Below are 17,017 nucleotides of genomic sequence, written 5' to 3'. Positions count from 1 at the left end.
GCAGAAAGGACGCTGCAGAGCTTAGTCAAGGCTGCTAACCTTGAACTCATCTCTGGGCTCCCAGACAAAGGGGACCCTTGGAAATTCCTCAGGCCCCCTGCCTCCTTAGCGCTTCCCGGGACGGCCACCTTGGCTAGACCAGGAGTCATTAAGCTCGGGTCCAAAACCCAAATCCAGGCTGCCGCCTGCTTTTGGACCTCCCACAAGCTAATCATGGCTTTTGTATTTTTAAATGGTTGAAAGAATCTTATTTTGTGACCCATGAGAATTACGTGAATTTCAAGCTTCCATAAATTACGTGTGATTGGAATACGGTCCGACCCGTTCAATTATGTATTCTCTGTGGATGCCGGGGCAGTAAATGGCAGAGCTGAGTAGAGGTGACAGAGACCATATGGTCTCAAAGCCGGAAATATTTACTATTTGGCCCTGGACAAAAAACAGTTTGCCAACTCTGAGTTAAGCAGTGCTTTTCAGCTTGACTCTACGCTCCGGCAAGAGAGGAACTTTTAAAAATGCTGATCCCCAGGCCCCACCTGGACCGATTAATCAGCATCCCTAGGACAGGAGGGATTGTTAGAGGCGGGAGGGATTGTTGGAGGCAGAGGGAGCACACCCAGGCATCTACATTTTTCAAAAGCCCGCCTTCCTCCCCTCTCCAGGGAATTCGAATGTGCAGTTGGGGGTGAGAACCACCCATAGATCAGCAACCAACATTTCAACCTGGCAGCTGGCCTTGGTTCTGAGCAGAATTTCCAGGGCGGTGAAATCACCTGTAATGGGACAATTTCAATTCCTGCAGGCTTATTCTTTTGGGTTAAAGTGGTTTGTGAAAAGGTTTCTTTGGGACTGAACTGTACAATAAAACGTGATTCAAGATTTATATGTTAAACTTTTGTGTAAATAGCCTTACAGATTGGGGGGGGAAGGATATGTCCTTTATGGACCACATGGCCTGCTTCGGGTACACTGTAGGGCTTGAGGGGTTTTGCCAAAGAGGTTAGATCAGGGCTCGGAAAGTGGAAGAAACGTGACTACCATGGTCCACCAAACAGTGCACAAGAAAGACGGTGATCCAAACCCAGGACCCCTGCCCAACTGCAGGTCCTTTGCTCAGACACACCCTGAGCCATAGAAAGATTCCCCTTGAAGGCCCCGTTATTCTCCTTTCAGAAGGACCAGGGAAGTGGAAGGTCAGTCTCCCTCCTGGAGGGCTGGCTGCTTGTCTGGGCATATCTCTTGCCCTCTCTGAACCCCCGTCTTTGGACCTAAACAACCAGCCTTCTGGCTCCAAGAGACCTCACTTCCCTGACAGGCTTATGAGCTCAGTACCTACCCAGCAATTGTTAAAAGATCATGGGATGGGCGGGGGTGGGTGGGGAGAGGAGGCTACGGGTGAATTTTGTTCCTCTTTTTCGCTTATCTAGAATTTTCTGAGTTTTCAACAACAAACATAACGTTACTTCGGGTAGTTTTTTTTAATGCAATAAAATGAAGACAAGAAATCAAGCAGGTGGGGCCAGAAAGCGCTAGGGCACAGAAATGCCTACACATTGCTCAGAAAACAACCTTAAATGCGATGCCTGCTCAGGTGGCCCTTGATTCGCCCAGGACTTCATAATCACTTCAAAAAGGCCTGCCTTCCGCAACCATCAAGGCTTTATCAAGGCTAAGGGGAGGAAGAGGAGGAAAGCGTGGCCCCGCGCCAGCCTATCCACCCGTGTGTTCCTAAGAGCCCCTCCAATCAACATCACGGCCAAATCCGGCCAATCCGGCCTCCCCTTCAACCACCAAGGCCAGTTGCAAGGCGGGCTGCATCTCCCCAGTGGCCAAACTGAAGTCTGCATTTCTTTGGTGGGGGTGGGGAAGAGGAGGTGGCGCTAAGGGGACACAGAGCTCGTGTTTACTAGCGGCGGGGGCACACGGTGCATAAGTTGGCAAAAGATAACGGTCATTAAAATTGCAGGCTTACTTACTTCACTTTGCGATCAGGGAAACAGACCTTGCACTTGGCAGGGCTCATATTGACCTGCCCGCCGGCCAATCCCAGCCGGCTCCCGCCGGGATGCAGAGCATGCACCCCTTAACCTCCTGAGCGGACCCCGGTCCCGGGGCCCAGCAGGGCAGCCAGGTGGGTCCGAGAGCGGCTCGCGCCGGGTGGTGCTGCGGCCGGCTGGTGCCCGACCAAGCTGGGCGCTTCCTCCATCCCGAAAAGAGTCCTGCGCGCAAGTGTCCCGGGCGGACGCGCCCGTCCAGGCCCCGCCCCCGTCCAGGCCCCGCCCCCAAACGAACCCCACCTCCCAGAAGGGGCCCGCCCCCTGCACAAGGCCCGGCCTCCTCACCGGGCCCCGCCTCCTGTCCCCGACAGAACCAGGTCCCGCCCCCCGGACCGGCCAATCACGGAGCCGCCGCTGACCTTGGGCGCCAGGAGACGGCGGCCAGAGACTTAAAAAAGCCCTCTTGGCTACTTTCCTCCCCAGCTCCCCTGACTGGAGTAGAAGGGTTCCAGGATGGCACACCCCGCCCTACATCCTGGCAGCTGGGAAAAACTCACAAGCATTTAATGTGCTTGAATACACACAATAGGGAAGTGGTGGAAAAGAGGGTTTATTTAAAATATGAGTCAGATGTCACCAGAGTGCCTGGTAAAAGCCCCCCAAGGCAAGTCAACTTCTGGCTTCCAAGTTCCTGTTTTTGCTTATTCTTTCACCTCTATTCCCGGGGACATGTTTGCTCCAGGCCCTTCTGCCCCCAGAGTGAGATCCTAACACACACTTCGGATCACCTGGGTTACCCGGTAAAGGGAGCTCTTTTGAGATAGGAAAGACCCCAGCTGCCCTGTGACCCTAAATAGGTTTCTTTCTGGCTTCCAGTTATGGAATGAATAAGTCACGGGAACGAAAGGCACAGCGTAAGGAATACAGTCCTCGGCGATGTATGGTGGCAGCTAGTAATAAGCTTCTTTCTGCTAAGACTAACACACAGTGCTCTTTTGTGCCTTTGTCTTCTTTCATAGCGATCCTTTTGTTTTTATTTCCATAATGCTGATAAGGAAATGTGCCCCAGAGATGTACGTTTCCCAAGGGTGAGGGAGCTGAGCTTTGAACCCAGGCAAACAGATTCCAGTTCAAATGAATGAATGCTTCTGCAAGGAGTTATAATAAATAAAAAGGATTGAAAACACTGCCTAGGAAACACTGCATAATAATAAATGCAGCCTATGTTCACAGCAAACAAAACCCAGAAAATGTAAATGTTTGCGAATGAATCCCCATAGAAAGGCACAGCTAGGGCCACGCCTCCAGGAGGTGCTGTCCATGTGGCCACAATGTGAATTCCTCCCCTAGGAATTGTATAAGCAGCCCTGCCTGAGGGCACCAGTTAGCTGTGCTCTAACCATATAGTAACTTTCTCAGCACGAGGATTAAAAAATAAAACAGGTGAACAAAATCCTCAGTTCTTCATAATTTCTAAAAGGTTCTTCATGGCCTTGTCTTCACTCCCTCCAAAAAAAACCGACCCACTGCAGCCTGATTTACTTTCTAAAGTTCCAAACTAAACCCCCCAAAAATTCATCCTCAAAATGACCCAAATTTAAATATAATCATCTCAAAATAGGGAAAACAATTAAAATCAGGAAATGAAAGTATTTCAAAACACCCCTACCCTACCCCCAATCAGTTAGGATCAAATGGGAGACAACTTCTCCACTAATCCAGCCTTGGAGACGTCCTAACACACCTCACTTTTACACGGGGGCTTCTCAAGAAAGGCATTTCACTTCGATGTCTGCGCTTTGCATGTCATCAGAGTGATTGTGACTTGGATTTTTCTCTGCCTGCATTATAAGGTATAGAAGATGGGAAGGAAAGAATAATGTCCATGCCTACACACAACACTGCCTTTAAATAAACATCTCCTTTAAACAGCCGTCACTGTGATTTCAATGACACACTCCGAACTTGGCTGCAGATGCGGTCTCGCGCTATAAGCCCTTTGCTCAGACTCCTCAGAGGCTAAATTTAACTTGTTGTTACTGCAGAAGGAAAACCCAGGTCAGTGGCAACGCACACACAACAAGAGAGTGCACTTGCAAGTGGCCAGCCACACAGTGGAAAGGCCTAAGCAGCGAGTGGCCTCGAGCCTGTCCCTACGCTCTGGGTGACCTTGAGCAAACGCCTTCTCTCCACTACTCTGTGGCATCATCCACATATAATGTGCATTCATTCAAAGAAAAATAAAACAATCCCTTTCGATATGTGATGGGGGCAATGTTACATTAGGCATAGAGCAGAAGTGACAGATTTTTCTAAAGCAGGATACAGATACTTGAGAGAGAGAAAGGGATGTTCAGGTGCTCTATACCCTGTATGAAGAGCTAACCTCTTCCGAACCTCAATATCCAGTCCACAAATGAAACAACGCAAAAACAGGGACCCCCCCCCCTTTCCCCGAAGCTCCCAGAAAACACCTTAGGAGCTAAAAAGTTTTGGAAATGGGGTTTCTGCCAGCCCCTTCCTAAATCAATAAAGGAATGAATAAATTAAAACATGATCAAAAGATCCATGGGATTTCACTGAGGGACAAATAAAAGTATTTATAGGCAATTTAAAGTTTTCTGACTGGCTGGCTACTCGGAGCAGGGAAGAGGTGCAGAGGGTGATGATGAGCAGGAAGGACCTGGGGGATGCCCACTGCAAGCCGCCCCGGGATGCTACTTGGGACAGAAGGGTGCAGCGAGGTCCCAGGTGTCAGCTTGCTCGCCCGCCGTTCCCTCACTGCGCCTCCCCGGGGTTCTGAGGTCTGCCTTGGGAAACCTCTCTTAAACTCAACACTCTTGGCACGGAAGCGTGCAGCAGGGGGAGGCGACAGGGGAAAGCCCCAGGCCCTGCGTGCTGCTCTGTATTTCATCCCTTTGTCAGGGACACTTCACCTGCCTCCCTCCTCTTCCTCCTCTGAGGACACAGGTTGCTATACCTTAAAGTCGTATGCCTGGCAGGGCTTGGGAAGATCCATGACCACGGGGGAGAACTCTGGAAGTTGCCCATTCCAGCGCTGGCACCCAAGACAGCCCCTGGGCCGTCCACACCCGCCACTTCTTCTCAGCATGTGATCTCAGCACGCTTGTGAGGTGGACGCCAGCATTATCTCGTTTCGACAGGGAAGGAAATTGCAGCCGGGAGAGGTCCGTGGGACTGGTCTGCGATGGGAAGCCAGACCTGTCTCAACTGCGGGTCCTGCGTATGACACCGCGCTTTGCATCGAATGACGGAGATCACGCCGTGGCACGGCTTTAAGTGCCAGGCTCCCAGTCACTCAAGTAAGCCTGACACCAGCCCTGTGAGGTAGGGACCACTGTGACCTCGTCCTGGAGGATGCTGAGGCACAGAAAGGGAAGAGCTCAGCCCAGGCCACCTGACAGCCGAATGGAAGAGTCAGCGTGCCAGCCCGCAGCCGGCCACTCTCTCCACCTGCGATGGGAAATGCTCCGGGCTTGTGGCCTCGTCGACCCCTCCACTCGCCTCTCCCAGGGCAGGAGGCAGATCCCACCGTCTGTGGGCCCATAGTGCTGTCGCAGAGCCTGGCGCCCAGCAGGGCTGTGATAAGTGCTTCCAAGCCGATGAAGGGATGGGACAAACCTTGGCTTCTCCATGTGACTGTTTCATCTCTGACTTTGTCCTTAGGCTTACCTGGTACCCAGACCATCCACAGTAACCGGCCAAGGAGAAAATGGTTCTAAATTAACAAACTTTACCACTGCCATCTCCCCCCACCCCAGCCCCCCATGTACCTCTCCATACATGAAGAAACAAAAGCAAAGGACCTCAGAGCATCCCAGTCCAGCCCCCTGCCAGGGTAGGTGACATCCCCAAGGTCACACAGCTTAATGGCTGCCCTGCCTCCTGACTCTTCTCACTAATGCTAAGAACAGGTTAGGAGGAGGGTGGAGACATCTTTCCTGGAGCCCAAGTTAAGCGTCAACAGTGGGAGTTTGCAGACCAGTTTCTGATCCGCACCTGCGGAGGGTTCCAATGGCTCTCAGGGCCTATGATCATCCTGCTGGGAAACCCCTGATAGACCCCTGAACCTCTCTGGGCATCAGCTTCTTATGCAGGAAGTGAGAGGACTGGTTCACTTTTTTCCCCAATACTTTTTATAATGTTTTATTAGTAAACATTATTAATATTTGTTATTAACAATATTTACAGCAGAAAGTTAGAAAATGCAGAAGAAAATTTAAATGACTTATAATTGCACCATATAAAGACAATGATTGCTAACTATTTTGACACATTCCTTATAGACTTCCAGACACACACACACACACACACATTTATTAAGCACAAGCATTATCTGTGCTTACTAACTGACAGGGAACATTGTAAGCACATTACATTATCCACAATCCCTTATCTGAAATTCGAAACTCCCAGGACTTAGTATGCTTTGGAATTTGAGAACTTTTGGGGGAGGATGGTAAAGCCTTATGTTTTACATTTTCATGTTACTATTTCTGCAGCAGAAGGCATGAATATTCACACAAAACAGGATAAACAAAGACTACAAACAACTTCACATCTATTCAAGGTGGATTTTTCTTCTAAATGAGTTCATGGCCAACTTATGAGCTTCCGGGTCATAACTTTAAATTTCAGGACTGCAGTTGAGCTATCCCGAACCTGTCCCATCCCATTCAGTCCAAACATGCACCTCACAGGGTAGAACTATTAGGGTTGTTACCTAGTTAACTAGTAAGACACGGCTCTGAACCGGTACCTTACCCCAGACCCATTGTGCACCAACCACACTGCCCCTTGTTGACCAAAGTGGGATGACCCCATAACCTTCATTCCACAATATGTGAACAACTATTCTGTCACATGTAATGTTCTCACCAGATTTGTTTCTAAGGGTTTGCATGGGAATTCCAAACCTTGGGGACTATTTCCAAGTCCAAGGAAGAGCCAATCCCAACCCCTGGCCTGAGATGAACCCAAAAGGGAAGAGACAAGAAGGCGACTTCAACAGACAGCACAAAGTCATTGGGCCCATAATCATAGCCCGCCCTCACCAGCTGGGAAGATGGAAGGGAACAGGGAGATTGTACAACCATATAAAATGCAGAAGAAAAATGGGGTTTAACCAAAGAACTAATCTACAAAGTTACAAGATTTATGCAGAAACAGTTTTATGAAAACAAAAATGCTATTGCTGCCAAAGAGCAACAATAAAATGCCTATTCACCCATCCATCCATCCATTTATCCATTCATTCATCCATCCATTCATTCATTCATCCATCCATCCACCTACTCATCTATCCACCTACCCATCCATCTATCCATCCATCCATCCATTCATTTGTGCATTCATCCATCCATCCATTCATTTATCCATCTGCTCATCCATTCATTCATTCATATATCCATCCATTTGTTCATTCATTCATTCATTCTTCATCCATCCATCCATCTGTTCATTTGTTCATTCATCCACCTATTCATTCATTCATTCATCCATCCATCCATCCATGCATCCATTTGTTCATTCCCAGATTCATTCATAAAGTGTTTTGCATGCCCCAGGAATGCAGAATTCTGTCTTTGGCAAGTATGGGTTGATCACTGCTTCATGCATTTATTTATTCAGAGTCTACCATGAACCCACATTAGGCTAGGCAGTGGGGAAAAGCAGAAACCCATATGGCCCCATTTTCATAGAGTTTGCCGGCCAGTATAGGAGATAGGTAACAACCAAGTCAACATATAAGGAAATTAAAGACACAATCTCCAGGAGTGATTAAGTATTGTGAAAACACACCAGAGCAATCAATCAAGAAACAGAGCCATATGGGGAATACTTTAAAGATGGCAGAGGGGGGCACCTGGGTGGCTCAGTCGGTTAAATGTCTGCCTTTGGCTTAGGTCATGATCTCAGGGTCCTGGTATTGAGCCCCGCATCTGGCTCCCTTCTTAGTGGGGAGTCTGCTTCTCCCTCTCTCTCTGCCTCTCCCCCCTACTCATGCTCTCTCTCTAATAAATAAAATCTTTAAAATATAATAAAAATAAATAAAAAATAAAGATGGCAGAGGGACAGGGAAGGCCCTTCAGAGAAGATGACTTTGATGCGCAGGCCAGATGGGTTACAGAATGTATGGGGCGCAGTACAAAATGAAAATGTGGAGGCCCTTGTTCAAAAGTTAAGAATTTCAAGAGGATGACAGCAGAGCTGACTGCACAGGTCACACACCTCGAAACAGGCCCTGGGGGGAGGTTTAAGGGCATGAGGGGGAAAGTGACCATTTCAGTTCAGAGGGAACAGCAAGCACAAAGGCCCAGAATGGGGATGCAAGTGTGAGGATTCTGGAAACGTGAGGGCACAGGGGGAAGACAAAGGCCCCTTTGAAGATCATTCAAAAAGAGCTCCCCCCATGCCACAAAAGTAAACAGGCGCCTTTTCTATCCAGCTGCCTAGCTGGTGGCCTGGCAGGAAGAGGCCAGCATGGACCACATGGAGACCTTCGAGGTGACACAGAGGCCAAGCGGCTCTCTGGAGAAACTGCCAGCAGCAGGGAGGATCCACGGATATATCTATGCCACTTCTTTGCTGTGGCTTCCACGTGAGTATAAACCCCTGGAATAAACCCCCCAGGTCTTCGTTCTCTGTCTGCGAAATGGGAAGGACTGCAAGAACTAGCTCAAACCCCTACTCCCTGCCTCCATATTGCAGAAACTGAGCCTCAAAAGGTTAGGGGATGTACCCGAGAGTGCAGCGCATTTAGCAGCTGATCAGAAAAAAATAATAATAATACAGGGAGATTCCTGGATTCTAACAGGGACTCTTTATCACCACCTTGGCCTTCTATGTCAGGCTTCATTTCCTCAATCCTCCAGCTGGTTGCAAGCCACCTGCCCACATCTCAAAGTGGCCTGGGCATTTCCACCCTGTATAAGGGAAAAAGCCCAGCAGTGGCCCTCCACAAAGCAACACTCTGGAGGGTTTGGGGGGATTGGGAGGTCCCCCTGAACATTTCTTCAGAGTTGACCCAAGATGCTACCAACAGATATGAGCAAAAGGGTCAATGGCGGACTGCCAAACACCAGGCTATTGAGGGTCCCAAAGATGCCAAAATACCAAGTCAAAAACTCTACAAGAGGATGACAGAACACTCGGCTTCATTCTGATATCATTGTTTCCAACAGGCTGGAACACACAGGTTATGACGTCATTTTTTTCATCCGACCAACCGCCAGAGACAGCAGCACCAGGACAACCGTCTAAGTGTCTAAGTGAAGATACCGCCCCATGGGATTCTCATTCCAGGTCATTAGGAACAACAAACCCACGCTGGTCTCCTCCAGCAGAGGCCCCTCATTTGGGGACGTTCCTCACAGAAATGCCAGTATCTTAGGAGGCACCAGCAGAACTACCTGAGCTGTCCTGGGTGCCAAAATCCTAAATTCCACACTCTGGAAAGCACATAGATTGGGGGCAAAATAACCATATGCCCAGTGAGATTGGTGACCAGGGGTCACACTTCAGGGGGCTGGTCCAGCCTCCTCATGCTGTAGATGAGGAGGCAGAGGTTCAGAAAGGGTAAGGGACCCACCCAAGGTCACACAGCACACTGGGCCTCCTTGTGCCCTATGTGGCCCTTTGCATCTCCCACCACCCCACAGTTTATAAAAAACCAACATCCCTCTGCTCCCCTCCCCCCATCCTGATAAAAGATTTCCCTACAGTGCTAAGTTTCTATGTCATGAAGATACAAAGGCAGAAAACTCATTTACTATTTTGGCGCACTGTCATGCAAAGACAGGCCCTTAGTTAAATATCTTTTGCCTTCATGGGGCACCTGGGTGGCTCAGTCGTTAAGCGTCTGCCTTCGGCTCAGGTCACGATCCTGCGGTCCTGGGATCGAGCCCCGCATCGGGCTCCCTGCTCGGCGGGAAGCCTGCTTCTCCCTCTGCTGCTCCCCCTGCTTGTGTTCCCTCTCTCGCTGTGTCTCTCTCTCTCTGTCAAATAAATAAATAAAATCTTCAAATAAATAAATAAATAAATAAATAAATAAATAAATAAATATCTTCTGCCTTCATAAATTGACCAGCTCAAAAAAGCTGTGGTTTAAGCACAAACCAGCAAAGACCCCTAAAAATGGAGGTGGAAGACAGTGAGTAGTGGGGAGACAGTGGGGAGACAGTGGGGAGACTTGCCCCAGCTCCATATTTTAACCTACCATTTATTGAGTGCTTTATTCTCTTGCTTAATACCTTAGACATGTTAATTCATTTGATCCTCACAACTTTCTAGGAATCCAAAACTCGGGAGAAAATAATACTAGTAATAATGTTGCTGTTTGGGCACGCCTACCGTCTTGATAAGTTTTTAATTAGCATCGGTAGAAATAATTCACATGGTTGACTTCTTATCCATTAGGGCTGAAGCTGGGCTGATGTAATAGCCAGCAGCCCCATGGGGGCATTTAAATTTCCAGGAATTAAAATTAAATTTTTAAGTCCACTTCTTCCATCACACTAGCCACATGTCAATCTCCATAGTCACATGTGACTAACGGCTACCATATTGGACAGCACAGTTCTAGAACATTCCATTCTAGAACATTCCCTCATGGCAGAAAGTTCTGGTGGCCTGCTCAAGTCTAATTTGAAAGTTGCCTCTTCCAAGAGCTCTCCACTGACCTGACCACCTCATTCTAAAATAGATCCCCTCAGGTACTCCCTCTCTTGTACCTGCCTTCCTCCTGGCACTGGACACACTGAGAGATGATCTTATCGGTTTACCTGTTTATTTGTACTTTGCCCATCTCCCTGCTGGGACGCTCCTTGAAAGTAGCAACATATCCATCTTGCTTCCTGCTGGGGCTTTTGTGATAAATGTATCTCGCCACCTGTCCTACTTAGATACCACTTAGCAACCCCGGGTCGGACATCCACTTCTAACATAATCTCTGATGTTTGTCAGTTTGGGTGAATTCATTTAATCTGCTTTTCCCTAATCCCTCTCGAAACTGTCACACTGAAGTTAAGAACCAGTTCGGAGGAGTGTGAATGTTGGCCATCACTGGAGGGACCACACCGCGGCACGGTGGACCCACGTCTGCAGTCTGGCGGACCTGGCCTCGAAGCTTGGCTCTGCCCCTTCCCAGCTGTGTGATCTTGGGAAAGGTACTTCACCTTTGAGCCCCAGTTTTATCATCTGCAAAATGGGGATCCACTGCCACCAGCCTTGTACTGTTATCCTAAGGCATCAATGGATAACTGATATAAACTATAAAGTGATGGGTGAAGTGGGTGCTGGGGGTCGGGGGACAAAGAACAAGACAAGGAAAGGAGCTGTAGGGGAATCTACTGCTTATTAAGTACCTACTGTGTACCCAACTCCATGCATACTTTACAAACATTATCCCATTGCATCCCGTGAGCATTTTCCAGATGAGGAACTGAGGCCGGGAGAGGTGAATGCCATGACCAAGGTCACACGGTGGGGGGTGGCAGAGCCAAGGTTGAAACAACTCTGGTTCTGACACTTTGTACCAGACCCTGAAGCCTTCCCTTCCTTGAACCCTTCCAGAACCTCAAACTAGTTTCCCCCTGAAGATCATCAGGACGGGGCACACTAGCCTTTTCTCTTTTCTCTACCTTCTACTTCCAGTCACCAGGGTTCAAATTAAGCTCCCTTGGAACATGGGTGCCTGTGGATGAAGCCACCTCCTCATCCAGGCTTTTCACATTTGGGAGAGAGAGTACAAGAGATGCTGAAAAGAACAGCCAGTGAGGTTCTTCCCCCAGAGGAGGGAACAGCCCAGAAGGAGGGAAGAGACACTGGAAGCGGGGCAGAGAGCTCTCCGACCGGCGAAATGATGGTTGGCGGCTCTTTTCTTTTCCCTGCTTGTCTGTTTCCCGAGTTTTCCACCCGGAACTACTGTATTCTGTTTGTAACTGGGGAAGGGAGGTGGCAAAGCTTGAACACAACGACAAAAACAAAGCCGTCAACTGCACACCTAGGACATACTCCCACCCATAGTGGACCGACGGGCATTGGTTTGCAGCAAATGTGTCTGAGTTTCTGCTTTGAAGGCACCCCGAGAGGAAGGCATGCATTCCAGTTGTCAGTTACCTGCTGAAAGGACCAACGAACAAATAAATGAGTGTCTCTTCAGGAGGCAGGGAAACTGTCCCTCCCTCTGGGCCCCCACTGTCCCAGGGTGGCTCTTGTCAGCCTTCATGCATTCGGCTTAAATTATGATGAGTCACACACAAGGTTGTCTTCCCCAACCAGGCCAAGCTCTTCTAAAAGCACAGTCTCCTGGCATGCAGTAGATGCTCAATAAATAATTTTGAAAGGAAGGAAGGAAGAAGGCAAGGCTTATGGTTTCTGCATTTCCCGTAACTACCCTCAAGACACGTGGGCATCAGCAGACGGCTTGACTGAGTGGGGAAGGGGCAGCCCCCCACCCTAACTCTGCGCCTCCCACTTATGAGGACTTAGGTCACGTTACCTCATAGCAGGGACTGGGTTCTCGAGCTCGCCTACAGTCTGAGCAGCCTCCAGGGACAGGGTCCCCAGGCTGGCCCGGCTGCCCTTCCAGGAAGACTCTCGGAACAAGCCAGCGCCAGGGTCCTCATCTGAGGAGTTGTCATCAAAGGAGCCCAGGATGAAGTTGGTCATCAGCTGCCTCTTGATGTGCTCCTGCTTTTCGTCTTCTTTGGAGAGGGGTCTGGCTCGCTGGCCCTGGGGCTTGGCTGGAGATGACAGGCCATTGGTATCCGGGGTCTTCAGGACTTCGGTCCCTGTCCCATTGGCTTGGAGAGCTGTGGGGGTGCTATCAGAGGAACAGGGGTTTCCTGGGGGGTTCTGGTGTGGGGGTGGCCTGGAAGTTCTTTGCCGACAGGCATCTTTGGGACTTTTGTGGGAGGCTGGCTCAGCCTGGTCAGGAGTCTCTGGTGGAGGGCTGCGGTCCTCGATTTTCTGGGGTGGCTTCCCTGAGCTGTCTGAGGCTGGAAAGGGCTCCCGACTTGGGATACAGCTCCCTTCTGATTTACTCTTGGTGACTTGCTTAGAGTCCGTCATTTTCCCCCAGATTTTTAACCAGGAAAAGGTCAAGCGGGAGAAAATCAAACAAGATAGAAAAAGAAGCAGTATCATTCAAAAAACCTGTAAGGAAAAAAGGGAAAGACATTTTAGAGTCTACGAAATTGAGTTATTTCCTCTTAAAGGGCCTCGTGGCAGCTGGGGTTCTGTGTATTCAGCTGGGAGCACCAGAGGCGAAAGGCAGTGGACAAAGCAGCTCTGCCCACCATGTGCTCTGTGGCCCTGGGCACATTCCTGAACGCCTCTGGATGTCAGTTTCTCACCTCTAATTTAGGTACATGAATACATGCTCACCAAAAATCAGAAACATGCATGGAAGAGAGAAACAGATCATGCCTGCTAAAGGACTCTTGTTATAGACTCATAAAACCCAAAAAGTAGAAACAATCCAAATGTCCATTAACTGAAAAATGGATAAAAAAAAAAGGTGATCTATTCATACAATGGAATATTATTCAGTTGTAAAAAAAAGGAATGGAGGGGCTCCTGGGTGGCTCAGATGGTTAAGCATCTGCCTTCGGCTCAGGTCATGATCCTAGGGTCCTGGGATCGAGCCCCATGTCGGGCTTCCTGCTCAGTGGAGAGTCTGCTTCACCCTCTGCCTCTCCCCCTGCTTGCACTCTTTCTCTCTCAAATGAATAAATTAAAAAAAATCTTTTTTTAAAATTTTTTTTAAAAGATCTTATTTATTTGACAGACACAGCGAGAGAGGGAACACAAGCAGGGGGAGTGGGAGAGGGAGAAGCAGGCTTCCTGTTGAGCAGGGAGCCCAATGTGGGGCTCAATCCCAGGACCCTGAGATCATGACCTGAGCCAAAGGCAGATGCTTAACGACTGAGCCACCCAGGCGCCCCGATAAAAAAAAAAATCTTAAAAAAAAAAAAAAAAGGAATGGATCACTGGAATTGCTACAACATGGATGAATCTTGAAAACATTATGCCAAATGAAAGAAACCAGTCCTAAAAGACAACACTGTATGATTCCATATATCCCAGAATAGGCAAATTCATAGACACAGAAATATTAGTAGTTGCCTAGGGCTGGTGGGATGGAGCTAAAGGGTACAGGGGTTCTGTTTGGAGGGTAAAAATGTTCTAAAACTGTAGTGATGGAAAAAATAAAATAAAATAAATATAAAATAAAATAAATAAAATTGTAGTGATGGTTGCACAACTCTGTGAATGTACTGAAGTATATAGTTTATATGAGTGAACTGGACGGTATATGAATTATATCTCAATAAAGCTGCAATCCAAAAAGAAACAAAAGACCCTTCACTATATTCCAATTCATAGATATAAATAGACTATTGCTTCTGTCATCATCATCTTCATCATCACCACCACCATCATCATTGTATTCCTGTATTACTGTCAGAATCATCATCATGGTTCTGTAAGGAGGAAGGGCACCTTGCCTTATCTTCTTCCTAGCACTAGTATACCTGGCATGGGGTATGCTTATAATTAGAATGAAAACCCAGCAAGGCCATGGGGAGTCTGTTCTGTTCCAGGGTCTAGAACAGCGTCCAGTAACAAGTGAGAACTTGGGGCACCTGGGTGGCTCAGATGGTTAAGCATCTGACTTCAGCTCAAGCTGTGATCTCCAGGTCCTGGGATCAAGCCACATGTCGGGCTCTCGGCTCAGCAGGCAGTCTGCTTCTCCCTTACCTTCCACCTCTCCCCCTGCCCCTGCTCATGCTCTCTCTCTCTCTCCCTCTTCAAATCAATAAATAAAATCTTTTTTAAAAAGTGAGAGCTTAACAAAAGACAGAAATTAATTTTGTCAAATACATGAATTCAGATTACTTACCATGCCTCTTCCTGCCACACTAACTCTGTCCTATTAATGAGTAGATCATTGCTATTTGAAGTAAATATTGTTGGGGCCCCTGGGTGGCTCAGTCGTTGAGCATCTGCCTTCGGCTCAGGTCATGATCCCAGGGTCCTGGGATTGGGCCCTGCATCGGGCTCCCTGCTCGGCGGGAAGCCTGCTTCTCCCTCTCCCACTACCCCTGCTTGTGTTCCCTCTCTCGCTATGTCTCTGTCAAATAAATAAAATCTTTTTAAAAAAATGAAGTAAATATTGTTTTTAAGACTTTATTTATTTGAGAGAGAGAGAGCACGAGCAGGGGGAGGGGCAGAGGGAGAAGCAGATGCCTCGCTGAGTGGGGAGCCTGATGCAGGGCTCGATCCCCAGATTCCGGGATCATGACCTGAGCCGAAGGCATACGCTTAACTGACTGAGCCCTACACGCGCCCCAGAAGTAAATATTCTTAAGAAGCAAACAAAAACACAAACTGAACATGTTGAAATTTCAGAACAACAGAAGTATTAAAAAAAAAAAAAAGCAGGATCGCAAAGTTCAAACATATCAATTTAGTATCTAAAAGGTTTTCTCTTTTTAAATTTCAACATTATGTTCTTAAGGGGAAAAGTTCTCAAGTTTTCCCAGAACTGCATGATCTGAATACTTCCTGCAGACTTTGCACAACAGAATTTGCCAAAATGTTGTCAAGGGTATTTTCCAAGTTATACCTAGGATCAAGAGGGTTTTTCTTTCAAGGCCATCACGTTTCTTTTTAAAGAAAAGCCAGTCAAGGGTGGTTCAGCGTCAGTCAACGTAACAAACCACATTCATTGAACAAAGAGGGAAACAACATGATCACCTCAATTAACACCAAAAAAAGCATTTGGCAAAATACAAACCCTTTTGTGGTAAAAAACGTCAGAAAAGTAGGAACAGAAAGGAACTTCAATGTAATAAGGCACATTTATGAAAAACCTACAGCTCACATATACTTAGTGGTGAAAAACTGGAAGCTTTTCCCCTAAGATCAGGAACAAGACAAGAATGATCACTTTTACTACTGCTATTAAACAATGTCCTGAAGGTCTGAGCCAAAGCAATTAGACAAGAAAAAGAAATAAAAGCCATCCAAATTGGAAACAAAGAGATAAAATCATCTCTAACCATAGTCGGCATGATCCTATACAGGTTTCCCTGCTACCCAAAAGCAGAGAGGTTCTTATGAAACCTTTCCTAAGTTGAAATGGCATAAAGCAAAGAAGAAATTACCATTAATTCATATGGAAACATTTTTGAGCATTCCTAGACCCATAAAATAACCTCTCTTTTCTGGGTAGCTTAGGACACATCTTGCTAATGGATGCACAAAATAAATCAAGACAAAGCTCAGATGCTCACAGACATAGTTCAAAGCTATGGTGGCTTGAGGCTGAGTTGCTGAGTGTAGTTCTTGCCAAAGGAGCTTGGCGGTGCTACGGCCACTGCTCAGGGTATGTGCTGCCTCTTTAACAGCTCTCTGCAAAACAAACACTGAATGCTATTTTCACTTTTCACCTTTTCTCCTAAAAGCAAAAATCTTCTTCTGATTTCTTCCGGTTAGCAAAAACAGCTACTAATGTAGATCTAATGTAGGTCTTTTACAAAAGCAAAGTGGCATAACGTGAACTTTCAAAAAGCAGGAGATACCTGTGTATAGAAAATCCTAAAGAATCCACACATACAAAAAAAACCCAAATAGGAGTAATAAACAAGCTAAGCAAAATTGTAGGATACAAGATCAATTAGTTGTGTTTCTATGTGCCAACAATGAACAATCTGAAAAGGAAATTAGAAAACAATTCCAGGGGCACCTGAGTGGCTCAGTCGGTTAAGCATCTGCCTTCGGCTCAGGTCATGATACCAGGGTCCTGGGATCAAGCCCCCCATTGGGCTCCCTGCTCAGCAGGGAGCCTGCTTCTCCCTCTCCCTCTCCCCCGTTTGTGCGCTCGCATGCTCTCTCTCTCAAATAAATAAAATCTTAAAAAAAAGAAAACAATTCCATTTACAGTAGCATCCAAAAAAATAAAATATCTAGGAATAAATTTAACCAAGGAG

General features: G+C 47.4%; 1 protein-coding gene across 2 annotated transcripts in view; it reads right to left on the bottom strand.

The window, feature by feature from the left end:
- Positions 1-17,017, bottom strand: part of ACACB (acetyl-CoA carboxylase beta) — a 122,681-nt gene that overhangs the window by 91,210 nt on the left and 14,454 nt on the right. The window contains exon 2 of one of the 2 annotated variants that reach the window (XM_036085976.2): positions 12,520-13,175. In XM_036085976.2, coding sequence (XP_035941869.2) covers positions 12,520-13,166 — 647 coding nt within the window. In that variant the 5' untranslated portion in view covers positions 13,167-13,175. Of the gene's footprint in view, positions 1-1,976; positions 2,249-12,519; positions 13,176-17,017 lie in introns of those variants that run through there. The other variant, XM_078060860.1, reaches the window with a different exon arrangement.

This window comes from Halichoerus grypus, chromosome 13 (assembly GCF_964656455.1).
Source record: "Halichoerus grypus chromosome 13, mHalGry1.hap1.1, whole genome shotgun sequence".
Taxonomy (NCBI): Eukaryota; Metazoa; Chordata; class Mammalia; order Carnivora; family Phocidae; genus Halichoerus; species Halichoerus grypus.
The sequence above is the reverse complement of the archived record's forward strand: the minus strand, read 5'-3'. Positions and strand labels throughout refer to the sequence as shown.